Source organism: Camelus dromedarius, chromosome 33 (genome assembly GCF_036321535.1).
Source record: "Camelus dromedarius isolate mCamDro1 chromosome 33, mCamDro1.pat, whole genome shotgun sequence".
Taxonomy (NCBI): Eukaryota; Metazoa; Chordata; class Mammalia; order Artiodactyla; family Camelidae; genus Camelus; species Camelus dromedarius.
Window position 1 is genome coordinate 8,759,497 of NC_087468.1, and position 14,993 is coordinate 8,774,489.

General features: G+C 46.0%; 1 protein-coding gene across 4 annotated transcripts in view; it reads left to right on the top strand.

The window, feature by feature from the left end:
- Positions 1–14,993, top strand: part of TBC1D8 (TBC1 domain family member 8) — a 123,128-nt gene that overhangs the window by 104,194 nt on the left and 3,941 nt on the right. For all 4 annotated transcript variants that reach the window (XM_031441085.2, XM_031441081.2, XM_031441082.2 and 1 more), the window contains exons 12-17: positions 1,025–1,310; positions 2,047–2,176; positions 2,327–2,425; positions 2,990–3,058; positions 7,597–7,837; positions 8,347–8,412. In XM_031441085.2, the coding sequence (XP_031296945.1) occupies positions 1,025–1,310; positions 2,047–2,176; positions 2,327–2,425; positions 2,990–3,058; positions 7,597–7,837; positions 8,347–8,412 (891 nt within the window). The remainder of the gene's footprint in view (positions 1–1,024; positions 1,311–2,046; positions 2,177–2,326; positions 2,426–2,989; positions 3,059–7,596; positions 7,838–8,346; positions 8,413–14,993) is intronic.

Below are 14,993 nucleotides of genomic sequence, written 5' to 3' on the forward strand. Positions count from 1 at the left end.
CATTCATGTGTAAGTCTTCTTGGAATATACGTTGTCAGTTTTTGTAGTATTTACCCAGGAGTAGAATTGCTGCATCAAAGTTAGATGTGTGTTTAACTTTATAAGAAACGGTCAGTTTTCCAAAGTGGATGGGAATGTAATCACGAAATCTCACACGAGCAGTGAACGGGAGTTCCAGTTGCTCCACATCCCTGGACACACTTGGAATTGTCTGTCTGTTTAATTTTAGCCATTCTAGTGGGGAAGAGATGGTATGTCATGATGGTTTTAATTTGTATTTCTCTGATGGTTGTTAAGGATGTTGAATGTATTTTTCCATGTTTACTGGCCACTTGTTTATCATTACTTGTGAAGTGTCTATTCAGATCTTCTGCCTATTTTTTAAAAAAATTTGGTTATTGACCTCTTATTACTAATTTGCATCAGTTCTTTGTTTTGATTACAAAACCTTTGTCAGGTGAACGTACGGCAAATATTTTCTCTTGAGTTTGTGTTTTCATTTTGTTAATGGGGTCTTTTGAATGACACGTCTTTAACTTCGGTTTAGTCCAATTAGTCTTTTCAATGGCTAGTGCTTTTTGTGCCCTAAGAAATTTTGCTTTTTTTCCTATATTGTCTTTTAGATGTTTTATAGCATTAGCTTTTATTTATTTTTTATTTCAGTGGAGGTACTGGGGATTGAACCCAGGATGTCCTGCATGCTAAACACGTGTTCTGCCACTGAGCTATACCCTCCCTCCGTGTTAGCTTTTGTAGTTAAGTCCATGGCACATGCAAATGTATTTTTCTGTACAGTGTGAGGTAGGAGTCAAGGTTCTTTTTCTTTCCGCCACATAGATATCCACTCGATTCAGCACCATTTTTTGCAAATGTTATTCTTTCCCCACCAAAGTACCTTGGTCAGAACCTCAGATATCAATGAACTGAGTGTGAGTCAAATTCCGTTGCGGTGTCCCACTTATCTCAGACTTGAGAGAGCGTGAGCCGCCCCCCCCAGCACGTCTCCGTGGCCTCCCTTCCCCAGGGGCCCAGGTGGACCAGTCTGTCTTCGAGGAGCTGATCAGGGAGCAGCTCCCCGAGCTGGCGGAGCACATGAAGGACCTCTCGGCCCTGGCGTCCATCTCCCTGTCCTGGTTCCTGACCCTGTTCCTCAGCATCATGCCCCTGGAGAGTGCGGTGAACGTGGTCGACTGCTTCTTCTACGACGGCATTAAGGCCATCTTCCAGCTGGGGCTGGCCGTGCTGGAGGCCAACGCCCAGGGCCTGTGCGGCAGCAGGGACGACGGCCAGGCCTTGATGGTCCTCAGCAGGTGGGTGAAGGGGCCGCAGCCAGGCTCGGGCAGACAGATGGCAGGACGAGGCAGCAAGGCTGTCCTGGTGGGAGTTTCATTCTGCTCTGCTACTGTCACCCCTTGGTCCCCCTGTTGCTCGTGTGTGGTGAGGGGTGCTGTCTTCCCTGGCTCTTCTCGGCCAGGGGAGAGGGGGACAGAAAGGCATGGGCATCAGTGCCTCCCTCTGAGCAGATTCAAGTGTCTTGAATCACTATGGACTCATCATGGCCTTGAATGGGGACGGGCAGGTGGGTGCCAGGCAGTGGTGGCCTCAGGAAGCCAGCTGGAAGTTTCAGATGTTCTGTGTGTAGGGCTGGTGTGTTGCAGTGAAAGCAGGTCCCCCTAGGCTGAGGACTGGAGCCTGAGTCTCTTGGAGCTGAGGGCAAGTTGGATGACAGATGACAAGTTCCTTTTCAGAATATGGTGGAAGCTTAAAAGTGCAGTGTGCTCAGAACTTTGTATTTATGTCCCTGGAGAGTCACAGAGCCTTGGACACCTCTCCATGGTGCCCAGATCGCCAAGTCTGGCTGGACAGATGTCTCTCCTTTTCTCTAAAATGAGCATCGTGGTTGCAGCCTGGCCCTCTGCCCAGTGTTTGGGGCCAGATGGGCTGGTTTGAAGGGGGTGCCACGTGTCCAGGGGCCCCCGAGCAGGTGGCATTGCTGTGTTGGGCCCGAGGAGGGTAACCCTGTGCTCTTCTGGCGGGTGTGCCCAGGTTTCTGGATCACATTAAGAACGAGGACAGCCCTGGACCCCCAGTCAGCAGCCACCATGCCTTTTTCTCCGATGACCAGGAGCCCTGTCCTGTGACTGACATCGCTGACCTGATCCGGGACTCCTACGAGGTACTTGGGCCCCATCCCTGCTCCTTGCCCTGCTCCTGAAGCATCTTGGGAGATGGACTTCCAGGGAGGGGTCCCCAGGCTCCTCCGTGTTTCCTGTGTCTGGATGCAAAAAGGGGCTCTGTGAGTGACAGATCCCTTCCGTCCCTGCAGAAGTTCGGAGACCAGTCTGTGGCTCAGATCGAGCACATGCGCTGCAGACATCGGATCAGGGTTCTCCAGGGCCACGAAGAGACCACGAAGCAGAATGTGGTGAGTAGAGGCCGCCTCCGAACCACTGCCCATGGCAGTGAGGTGCTGACCTGGGCTGGGCCCCCTGCTGGTCTCCTGACAGGGGAGTGCCAGCTTTTTTTTTTTTTTTTTTTTTTTTTTTTTGCATCGCATTAACAACTTGACAGGGGTGACCTGCTGTAGAAAGAGCATGGGTTTAGTTTCAGTCAGATGATGAGCCTCTGGACCTGGGTCTCCCCAGTTGTACAGTGAGGATCGCCATCCCCACCGGATGGGGGATGGTTCTCCGGGAGAAACTCCCTGCCCGAGCTCTCGCTGTGCCTGCGTCTGCTTCCATTAGGAGTCAGACGTTAGTCCTGAGTCAGGATGTGTGCATCAGAAAGGCTGAGGATGCACACCTGAGAAAGCTGCCAGAAGGCGATCTTTGTGCCAGGAACAGACTCTGCTCTGGGCGGTAGGAGCCCCTCACCCCAGGAGGGAAGCTGGAGGCCAGGCCCCACACCAGCAGGAAGCGTTCCGGGCCCTCTGATCCTGGCACGGGGGGGGGCGGAGAATTCACCCCCTGCTGCTTGTTCTCTCCTCCAGCTCCGTGTTGTCATCCCAGAGGTCTCAGTTCTTCCAGAAGACCTAGAGGAACTCTACGATTTATTCAAGGTAGGAAGGCTGGGGGGCTGGGGAGCTGGGGGAGTGCCGGGCCCCAGGCCTGGCCTGCCGGGGCGCTCGGTGCTGGCCACCCGCCCTTCGCTGCTCTGCGCCGAGTCCCCAGTCGACAGTGGACGGATCAGTGACCCTGACTGAAACCCACCTAATTACTCATAACCCCACCCCGTATCACGTGTATATGTAGTCTTGCACTTGTGTGGCTGGTGTGCGTGCTGGTTTATGTTCTCTTTTCCCTTGATGCTGTTACTGACATTTTTTCATGTTGCCATATGATCTTACTCATTTTTAAATAACTTTAAAACCTGTCCTGTTGGTAATAGCTAATGTGCTCAGCTGTGTTTCTAATATTCAGATATTCAGGTGGATAACCAGGCCTTGCTACTTATAAATCACCCTGGCAAGAACATTTCACAAGTGCCTTCCTAGAAACTGTCTTGCTTGAAACAGTAAACAAACCTGGGGAAGAGAGGCAGCCAGTTAACCCTCTCCTGACAGCCCGGCAGGGGAGGGGGAGGACGCCCAGTTGCAGAGCAAAGTCCCACGCGCCACGGAGGAGTCCGGCCTCCAGGGCTCTTCTGAGCTCAGATTGCCACCAACTTGGAACAGTCCTGAGCAGCACTTAGGTTCTGCGCGGAGCCTCAGATGTTGTCCGAACCCTTCGTGCGGCGGCGTGGTCCCTCCCCCTGCGGTCACTGACATGGGTCCCTGGCTTAGTCGATCCCAGGCACACTCCTCACTCCTAACAAGCAGGATGCGAGGGGAGGGTTCCTCAGGCCGTGCCTGCTGTAAACGTCACCTGTTTTCAAGTTTTATAGTTTCCTCTGCCGCATGGAGAGAAAATACAAAGTCAAAGGTGACTTGGGGTCCCACGCCGCTACCTCTCTGACTTTCCATGAGGAAAAACAGGGAGAGCTAGAAACACGGAAGCAGGTTAAACAGATGTGCTGCTCAGCACAGAAAGGCTGTCACCTCCTGAGGGCTGGCTGTTCTCAATTTGAGAGGATGAGATACGTCACAGATCTGAATTTATATAACTTAAGTTAATAATAAAAATAAACTTCATTAAGCACTGACCCTCTCGTTAATCTTTCACGCAGAGAGCATTTAAAGAAGACCGCCAGAGCTATTTCCTGTTTCCTGTTTCTATCCAGTGAATGATGTGAGCGAAAGTGATTCTCACATTTGTAGTTAGCCTTTCCTTTGTGTAGGGGTAACTACAAACACAAACTTAAACTATAAATACAAGGCAGCTTTTGAAGTATACTTCCAAAGAAAATTCCAGTAAGAGAGCACCGCAATCATGGTGTCTAATTCCATCGTACAACCCGGGGCGCCTCCTCTACGCCCCGAGTCACCCTCACATCCCACAGGATGGCCCCTCGGACTGCCCTCCCTCCCCCGCGCTCCAGACCTTCTCTGAGTTTGCTTGGCTCTCACAGCCTGACGTCATATGTTGGAAAGCTTGTGTACTGTGGGCTGCCGTCTTCCTGCATTGGGTTCTGCACGCACCTCTTGTCTTTTGAAGCCGAAGTTCATTTTCTCAAGGGAAAGGGCCACAGAGAGATGCCTTTACGCTGTTTTATAACTCTGTGATAGGTTCTTAATAAGGAGTCCGTTCCTTAGCTTCACTGCATCCTTCCCTAAGCGGGGACTGCACCAGCATGACCCTCCTCTATGAGAACAAGAGAAGTCGGCTCTGCCTGTCCTCTTTACATACTTCTTCCTATGAAAGGTGAACAGTGTGTACTTAGTGAAGTTGACATGATTGTTAATTTAAAGCAATCTTCCATCAGCTTTATTGAGATATAACTGATCTTCAGCACTAAGTTGAAGGTGTACAGCGTAATGACTTCACTTACATTTACTGCAAAACCATCCACAGCAAGTTTAGTTAACATCCCTTATGTCACAGAGATACCAAAAAAAAGCGGGGGCGGGGGATGGTTTTTTTCCTTGTGATGAGCACTTAATTTAGGATCTGCTTTCTTAGCAGCTTTCAAATAGACCACACAGCAGTGTTCACTAACTCTGGTCGTGTTGTACCTGACACCCCAGTACTTCTTTATTTTGTAACTGGGAGTTTGTACCTTCTGAGCACCTTCATCCAATTCTACAAAACACCCCCACCTCCAGCCTCTGGTAACCCCTCTCTCCCCCCACCTCCAGCCTCTGGTAACCACAAATCTGATCTCTTTTTCTATGGCCTTAGGTTGGTTGGTTTGCTGTTATTTTTTTAGGTTCCACATGTAAGTGAGATCATATTAGATTTTTCTTTTTCTGACCGACTTCTTTCACTTAGCACAGTGCCCTCAAGGTCCATCCTGGTTATAAAGCAGTCTTTTAAATTACGTAAATCAGATTTGTGACGTCTGTCCCTTATTCTCCCAAATTGGAAACAGCTTCATTGATGCCACCTCTCCAAATAAGATAGGAACAATATGATACATCCTTGGTGCCAGAGGCTACTGCTAGAGACACCTGAAAAACCCAGGATGTGAAACAGGGTCTTACAGATCCCGTAAGTGCGTTCTTGTTAATGATCAGCTAAACGCATTCACCATTGTTGGATTATCAGGCCCTAGAAAGCATTTGGTTTCTTTTAATATTACTTTGCTTGCTTCCATGCTCTGGTTAAGACTTTTATTTTCAAAATTTAATTAAAAAACACAAAACAAAACAAATATAAAATTATACCTATTTGCACCCTTAAAAAATAACTTAGAAGCAAAATTGAAAGGGCCTTATCTTGTCTGCACCTACAGTCCCACCTTGTGCAGTAGTTGCTGTTAACAATATGGGGAGTCTCTCTCCTGATTTTTTCCTCTTACACGATGTCTCTCTGTGCACACACACGTGCAACATGCTCTTACTCTTTTTTTCCACAGTAAGAGTGAGGCTGTGCTATGCGTAATGGCCTGAAATTGTTGTCATGGACATTTTTCTAGACTGAATGTCTACAGACTTTTCTCACTCTTTTTTAGTGGCTGCACAGTTTGATTGTAGGGCTGAACCATAATTTTTAAATTATTTACCTGTTGAGGGACATTTATCTTGTTTCCGATTTTTTTTGCTGCTTTATAAATGGTGCTGTCCTGAGCATCCTTGGGCCTTTATCTGGACACCTGGGCTGCTGTGTAGGAACCAGATTTCAGTCACTATTGCTAACGTGTTTTAGACTTTTCAGATTTCATTTCCACTGGTGATGTCTAAGAGTGTTTGTGTCCTGTATTGCACACTCACCCAGCATTTCATATTATGGATCTTTAAAATTTTTGCTAGTCTTGTAGAAAATTGTATTTCATTTTAACTTAAATTCGTTTCCTCATTAGAGAGGTTGAGTACCCTGTTGTGAGTTTACTGGCTAATTGTGTATTTCCTTGTATCACCTCTTCATGTCCTTTGCCTCTTTTTTACACTGGTTTGTTTTTCTGTCGGATTCTGTGTAAACTGGGTGTATTAGTTCTCGGACTTTATAACTGTTTTCTTCTGGGCAGGATCCTAAGGGCCTCTCGCTTCCCAGGATGTACAAATATACATGGAAATTCACAGGGTGTCTCAGGTTTTGAGGAATGGGAATTTATTAGACCTTTGTTTCACCCTTAGAAGTTTTTGTGGTACTTTTCATGATTCTGCAAAGGCTATTTAAAGAACGTGGCCGCATATAATATGCAGTAAAATTATAAATGGCATTTTGGTTTCCATCCAAGGATAGGCACTTGCATTTTGCAGCATCTGCACTGTGTCTGTGCCATTCTTATGGGCAGAGGGCACTGAAATTGTGAAGAGCCTGCAGTCACTGGGAGCCATTGCAGTGAGCTGAGATGTGCCAAGAGGTGATCTAGTACAAGCCTGAAAGATCCAGCCTAAGGAGGCTAGCCTGGTCCTCAGTGACAGGGCCGGTTTTGATTGCTTTAGTTTTCAGTCTGTTCCCAAGACTTCAAATTGCCTTTGTTTGTTTACTTTTAATTTTTTGAATTGTTATTAATATATCCAAAACATATAAAAAAAAGCACGCAATAAATAAGGCCTGCTTCCTCATCTGGGTCCCGGCCCCCATTTTCCATCCTCTCAGGTGGCCAGGGTTAACTGGTTCCTTCTGTATCCTGTAGATTTACCCAGTACTTTTTGACTTTCAAACAGTATGAATTTAAGAGAAACTCTCAGAATAAAAACTGTATGACTTCTATAAACCTATGGCAGCTGAGCTGTACCTTTAAAAATTGTTAAAATGGTAAATTTTTAATGTGTATTTTGCTACAACAACAAAAAGAATCCTTGATTTTAAAAACATCGAAATTATATATTCATGTGGGCAAGGACTACAGGGAAACAAAGAAAAACTTTCAGTATGTCTGGTTGGAGTGGTGAGATGAGTTAATTTTTTCATTTTTGTGTAGTAATGTTGCTGCTTTAATACGTAACGATTTTATGAGGGCAGAGCAAGCAAGAAGGCCGCGTTGGCTTCGGCCGTGCCCGTGGCCTCCCCCGGGTGCCGCCGGCCCTCACGGCCCCTCTCCCTCCCGCGTTAGAGAGAACACATGATGAGCTGCTACTGGGAGCAGCCCAGGCCGGTGGCCCCGCGCCACGACCCCAGCCGGCCCTACGCGGAGCAGTACCGCATAGACGCCCGGCAGTTCGCGCGCCTGTTCCAGCTCGTCTCGCCATGGACCTGTGGGGCCCACACGGACATCCTCGCCGAGAGGACTTTCAGGCTCCTGGACGACAACATGGACCATCTTATCGAGTTCAAAGCCTTTGTGAGCTGTCTCGGTATGACTCTGCGGGCCTTGGCTGCCGTGAGTTCACTGGGGATGGGGGTCTGTGAACACAAGACAAGTGGGTCGTGACGCAGGCAGATCCACTCAGTGAAATGTATCCGCGACTGGCCTGGTGCGATTTTGTGATTTTAAAGTCACTCTGCAGACTCCTCGTGAGCTAAACGTTTATGCTTCCCAAGGGGGCTCTCGGCATACAGGGTCATCAGCCTTGTTCTCCCGGCATCCAGGGTGTGGCGGTGGCTTGTCGGAGACACGTTCCTAACTCTTGCACCTAAAATTATAATCTTGCAGAAGGTGTGAGGCCAGGTTATCCCGTAGCTCAGCCGTCGGCAGTCACCACCGCTCACGTTTTCCTTTCAAGCGCCGTGTGTCTGGGGCGGCGGCAGGTGAACAAGCACTGGCCTCGTTACTTCCTTCTCTCCGTGGTGACTGTGTCGTGACGCGTGTACCTCAACCATGTGCGTCTACTCAGTCCTGCTTTTTTTTTTTTTCATTTTGCAGATATTATGTACAATGGAGAAATGAATGAGAAAATCAAACTGTTATATAGGCTTCACATCCCTCCAGGTAAGAAATTCCAACAGAAAAGCGAGGCTCTGCTCTGCCTTGACGTAAATCAGCTTTGTGCACGACACTGAAGTTCTTCTCTTTTTATATTTATTTAGACTTGAGGCAATAGATGTTTCCAGTTTGGGGTGGCTGATGACAGATTTTAAGTAGCACGTTGTGTGGCCTGTGGCAGGGGTTCCCAGCCTTCAGTGTGCGTCAGAATCATCCAGACGGCTTGTTGAAACACAGGTTACCGGGCCCACCCCACCGTTTCTGATTCATTAGGTCTGAGGACTACACTTTGAGAACCACTGGCCTCTGGAATGTGGGGGGGGGGTAGACAAACCCTTAATAATTAAGATGGTTATCTTAGCTTACTGTTGTGTTTTTTAAATTGAAGTAAAACTAGTATATAATATATTAGTTTCAGGTGTAAAACATAGTTCAGTCTTTGTATACACTACAAAGTGATGACCATGGTAAACTGAGTTACCATTTGTCACCATAAAATTGACCCCCTTCACCTATTTTTGCCAATGCCCCCAACCCATTTCCTCTCTAGAAACCAACAGTCTGTTCTCTGTCTCGATGAGTTTTGGGGGTTTGTGTTTTAGAGGCTGCAGGAGAGACGGCTGAGGGCAGGGCACACCTGCAGCTGTAGTGATGCAGGGGGGAGCCCTGGGGGCGGGGCGCACCTGTGACTTGAGCGAGACGTGTGCCTGTGTGCCCACCTGCACTAGCGAGGTATCGGAGACTGGGAAATGGTGCTTCGTCCCCGGAAGGAAGTCTCAGCTGCCCCTGCCCTTCCAGCAGATGCTTTAATTAACATTAGTAGATGTCTCCTCCACACACAGTCCAGGCACTTCTCCAACTGCTGCCTTTGGGCTGGGTCCTGGGACCAGTGAGACCCTCAAAGGAGCATCTCTGGTTCCCCCAGCCCCCGGGTCGCCTGTACATGAGCCCCTTTGGTTTCCGAAGCCAGACATTTTGGGGTCTCGTCTCTCCAATGCTGATTCCAAGGGTGGGGCACCTGAAGTGAGGCCAGACCTCTCGCTCCTCAGGGAGAAGCTCTGGACCTGTGAGACCCTCCCTGCTTTGGGTCCCCAGGCAGGGGGTGGGGACTGGGAGAGACTCTGTCCCTGCCTCTCCTACCAACTCGATGTGGTTCTTGTCTCTTGTTGCAGAGGAGCTGCTCAGCTAGTTGTCCATTCTTTTTCAGCTTAAATTGTTCCGTATGTAGCTGTAGATGTGTGTGTCGGTGGGAGGAGGTGGGTTCACGAACGCTGCCGTCCTGGACCGCCCTCTGTATCCGAGGAAGTCTGAGCTCCGGCCCTGGCTTTGTGCTGCCGTGGTCCAGTTTCTGGCTCCTTGGCACCCCCTGCTACTGTTTTTGAAGGAACAGTTCACTTTCCCAGCATGCAAGACCATGCTTCCTTCAAATGTGAGCAGCGGTAACCAGGAACAAAGAAAGCAGTTGTGAAACCTGTGAGATCAGACTTGGTGTTTACCTTAAGACATGTCTTGGATCTTTGAAACTGGTAGAGGCGCACCGAGGAGTCCCAGAGGGTCTCTGGACCCCAGTGCCATGGTCCTGGTGTGGCATGGGTTCTGCGACACAACTTTCTAACGGGGGAGCCTGGGGAGGCTGGCGGGCTGTGAGGTTTCCAGGGCTATGAGATCCTGGTGGCTTTTACAATGAATACCTATACAGAAGTTGAAAATGCACATGGGCGTTATCTGTGGGCTTCTGCGTGCACTTCCTGAGTTCAGCCGTGACTGAACTGGCATGTGTTCTGCCCGTGATGCATACGGGAGCATCTCTCGCAGCTGCACACAAGATGTGTGCTTTCTTGTGGACTCGTTACTTGAGTACAAATCGTTCAGCATCAGTGAAGTTCCTTGCCTTTTACTGAGTTTTGTTTTTCATTTACTTTGCCCTTATTTTTCAGATATTCTGTTAACATGAAACATGCATAATTACTCCTTTATCATCGTCGTCGTCCTTACTGCCTTTTCATGGTCATCACTGTCTAGGTCTGGTACTGTGCTATTTTGCTCACTTGTTTTATATTGATTTTAAATAAACTTTTTATTGTGGGATAATTTTAGATTTATAAACAGTTGCAAAGATAGTACAGGTAGGTAGAGTGCTCATTCTTGATGTGTCTTTACATTGATTGGTTTTTGATATCATTTGAGATTGATAGGTGGTTCTTGATCTAACCTCATGTTGAATTATTTGTTTCCAAATTACAACTTTATTTCTAAAAGACATTTTAATTAGTTCATTAAAGGTATTTGAAATCTTCATGGCTTCAGAAAATCAAATTTTAAAAAAACTTCTGAACATATGTGATTGTAATGTTTATCTTGTGTGACTGAATTTGAATGGTTAAACTTAAGTAGAAATTAAGATTTGATAAATTAATTTGCTTCCCTATATTTAATATTTGAATTTTTGATGCAGTTAAAAAAAATCTTAAGAATGAAGACCACCTAAAACCTTTCTTTCAATGCAGCAGTTTGCCAGGGCCATGAGGATCCACACTATATGTAGGTATTTTTCATTTAAATAGATTGAATTTTAATAGATACTTACTTTCTACACCAGTCGGCAAAGAAGTTAAACTCACTAATTGAAGATGACAAGTTTGAATTTGTGTGCCCGAAGAGTGATGTCTCACTTGCCTGATGGGAGATGGAGAGCCAAACAAAGCCCATCAGCGACTGGCCTCAAACACCCGCCTTGTGCGGGAGCCTCGGAACTCTCCGAGCGTCAGACGGGAGGCCGAGGATGCAACTAGGGAAGCAAGGAAGCCCTGAGCCCCACCTCACAGTTCTGGCAGAGCTCCCTTCACTGGCTGGCTCCATGGTGACTGCAACACTGTTTCGCAGAGGAAACAGATGAGAGAGATTCCAGATGATCTGATACCGTTATCAGGTGATGCAGGGAGACACAGTATTCCAGAAGATTACTGAATCAGGACTTTACATTGCAAATCGATAAATCTATAGATATTGGTCATTTTACTCAGTTGATTGCACTAATTGGACTGCCAGAAGACAATTTCCTGGAAGAACATCAGATTCATTAGAAGGAAGGATCAAAGCAAGCTACTGAGAGTGACATATCGGAGTTGGTAAATGAACGCAAACAACTGGGATGTAGGCAGCTTCCTGTAAGAGGGTACAGAAGAGTGGAGCTGACAGCCTGGGTTCTGCTCCTCTTGGAAGCCCTGGAGTCCAGGGAATACACAGTTGTAGGTGCAGAGTAGCTCCCCAAAAGGTGTCCCTGCTGGTATCCACATTAAATGATGGTCTTAAAATGCTGAAACCAATTAAATTCGAGCTGCTGCCTTCTTTGTGGTCAGCTCTCCATAAAGAAGAGATTTCTTTCTGAGGTCATATACGTGCCACAGTGCATTTGCTGTCCAAAGGAAGAGTGAATTAAAAGGAAAAATCTAATGAATAATTCCAACTTGTAGTTTGGTTAAAGATAGTTATTTTTAAAAGGACTTAAAATGTTGAAAACCTGAATGAACTTAATGGAAAATTGAAGGAGCACATGAAAACATTAACATGTACTGGAGAAGTACAGATTCAAAGCAAGCATTCAACTTAGAAGAAAATGAGGTTATGAAAACTTCATTAGTGATGTTTAGCCAGTGTTATAATTTGAATCCTGAAACATGATTATAGTCTAATACAGCCATGTCTGTGTATAAATGAGAAGTGTTATTTTGAAATACTTGATATGAAAAAATGTTGATTGGATTCAGAATTCAGTCATATTTGCCAAAACGATGTCAACATTCCATTTTGGGAGAAGCTGTTTGATATGCAGAATCATCGTACACTTGAAACAAAAATATCTGAACGATTCAAATTCTCGGTAATGAGAAGAAATGAGTCCTCCAGCAAGGAGAGAAAAATGCTATTTGCTTCCACCTTCTTGGTTTCTCACTGATGGTGATAGTCTGTTTTGAAGAGGTTATTATTTAAAAGTCCCAATCAGGAATTGCATGTAGCCATTTCAATATTAATATTAGTATAAAAACTAATATTAAAAAGTCTGGAGTGTGCTAAGAGTTCAGTACCATTTGATCTGTTATTTGACAAAAATCTATTTTGTTCCATTCCCATGATGAAAGACTGTATCCTGGAAGTTTAAGTCCATTTACTTAGAATGGCTCCACTTTCTAAACCTCTGCAGTACAATTGGAAATATACCAGAACTTTGCATGATGTTGTCTGCTTTGTCAAGAGTAGCTGCAGATAAGATGATAAGTACTGACAGATAAAATCATAGATTTCCCGTAGTCGTCACTGCGGATGAAAACCTTAGCAGTATTACGGAATGGGATATCGTGTATTTGAAATTAGTACCAACAGGACCAGGGATAACGGGGTATGTGACAGCTAGTTTGCCTAAGAGAAATGTGGGCATTCAGGTTCTATCCATCATCAGGTTCTTCACTTTTGAGTTGGCCTTTTCTTACACTAAGAAACAATACTGAAGATAAACTACCATCTTCTGCTTTTGAGAATATGCCAATATGTCAGAATGCCTACTGGAATCCAGGAAACTGATGGATCGCTACACTGCTCTGAGGACCAGGTTATTAGTGGGCAAGGCCCAAATGGTGCACGTGAAGAAGTCTCGTCCAGTGAAGTGAAAAGAGAGGAGCGAAATGACGACTCCAGCCAGGACTGAGAATGGGGCCAGCCAGTCTGGAGGCTCAGCTGGAGGAGACAGTGATCCTGAAAACGGATGCTGTACCGAGGAAACCTGCAAAGGCCGACTTCTCCCAGGACACAGAAAGTGAGAGCTCACGTTCTAAGAACTTAGGCAGTACTGATGCCCGCTGCTTCAGAAATGATACCAGGCACATTTGATTTGGTCACAAAAGGTCTGTTCTTTGCATTGGGATTCTGAGTTGAAAATGCCACTTGAGGGTTTTGAAAAATAAGAGAAGTGTAGAATATAAACTTCCTAAAAAACTTTTGTGAAATTAAAAGATTGCAGTGAACTTTTTAAAAGAGAAAAGCTAGGTACTTAAGACCCTTAGTATCATCGATTGTCAGGAAGTCATGATTGGATTTAGGGTCCTGGTGTCCAGTATTTGTCACATCTTAAGTTATCTTCTCATAGTAGATGTCAGACACAAGTTGAATACTTTACTTGATTTTCCTCTCAGTGACTTGGATATATTGGAATTCCTAATTAATCCGATTCCAGGCCCTTGCTGTTATAATTTGCTGTTTTTAGTTAGCATGGACAGGGTAGAAGAGGGGCACCGTATTGCTTTTTCCAAGAAGAAACTATGATGAAAAATGGTATTATTTTGATGACTGTTGTGTTAACTGCACCTGAAGGCCAAATTTTGTTGAAAGTAGTAAATGTACTGTTTTGCCAGAGATAAGCAACTTTTCTAGTGGAACTGGCTTTCTTCCTTTGCAAGCATCCCATTTAGTAAGTGATGAAGGTAGCAGTGGTGGTGACAGGGATACAGAGTGAAAAGTATGCACACCAACTAATGAAAGTCCTTGAAGCCACAGAGAGACTTTCGTGCCGGTGGTGTCTGTGAAGCAGTGCACTTAACCACCCGTCACACAAAAATCTGAAATAGGGACCTTCAGATAACCAGATGCAAATCCTTCATCAGATACAACTTGTGCAGTACTTGAACTGAGAGACAGTGAAAGCTTTAACAGAAACGTCTCTTGTATTATGAGTTACACATATATCAGAACGTAAAAAATAAGGTAACATTTATGAAAGCTCAAATATCTCATTTTAAAAGGCTGAAAGTACATTTAAGGATGATGTACTGGGTGTTTACTGATTTTCCTAATGCACTGTGTCCGACGTCGGATAGGAATAGGTAACAGGATGAGTTGTTCTCAGGGAGCTCCAAGGCTCCCCCAGGGTCCCCTCGTGTCCAGTCAGGGTGCTGGTGTTTTCTCTGTGCCAGGACTGGAGGGGGTGGGAAGCACTGCTCTGAGACGGACTGGCCTTTCCGGCTAGTCACTGTTGACTCTTCACGTGCCTGCTTTCTGGACACTCGCCTACCCCCTGAATGAATTGTTCCTCTGCGCTCCTGTGACATTTGTGCGTATTGGTTCTTCTGTTAGGTCACTTTCTTTGTGACTTGTGCACGTCTTTCCTGTCTGATACACTGAGCTCTTGGAGGGCAGGAAGCCATTTCCATAACTGCCTCAAGTGTCATCGGTTTGTAATTTTCCTTCTATTGAGTGGATTCTCACGTGTACCACTGCATAGAACTTGTTTTGGGCAAAGTAGGGGGGAAAAATGACTCAATACTTTTATTACAGGAAAAAAACCCCAGAAAAACAAGAACAACCGTAAACAACCCCTCCACCCCCTAAACCCCAGAAACCTGCCTCCCAATTAGGGAGGAGGGTGGTTCACCAAGGCTTTGGTGCCATCTCGTGGACATTTGCTGGATCACAACTGAACTTTTAGTCTGTGAGTGGCTTACTATTGTTTAAACCTTTTTAAAACTGTGAGGATCCTTTGTAATAGCCCCCACCCCTTTTTTGGTAACAGCTTTATGGGTCTGTAACTTACATAGCGT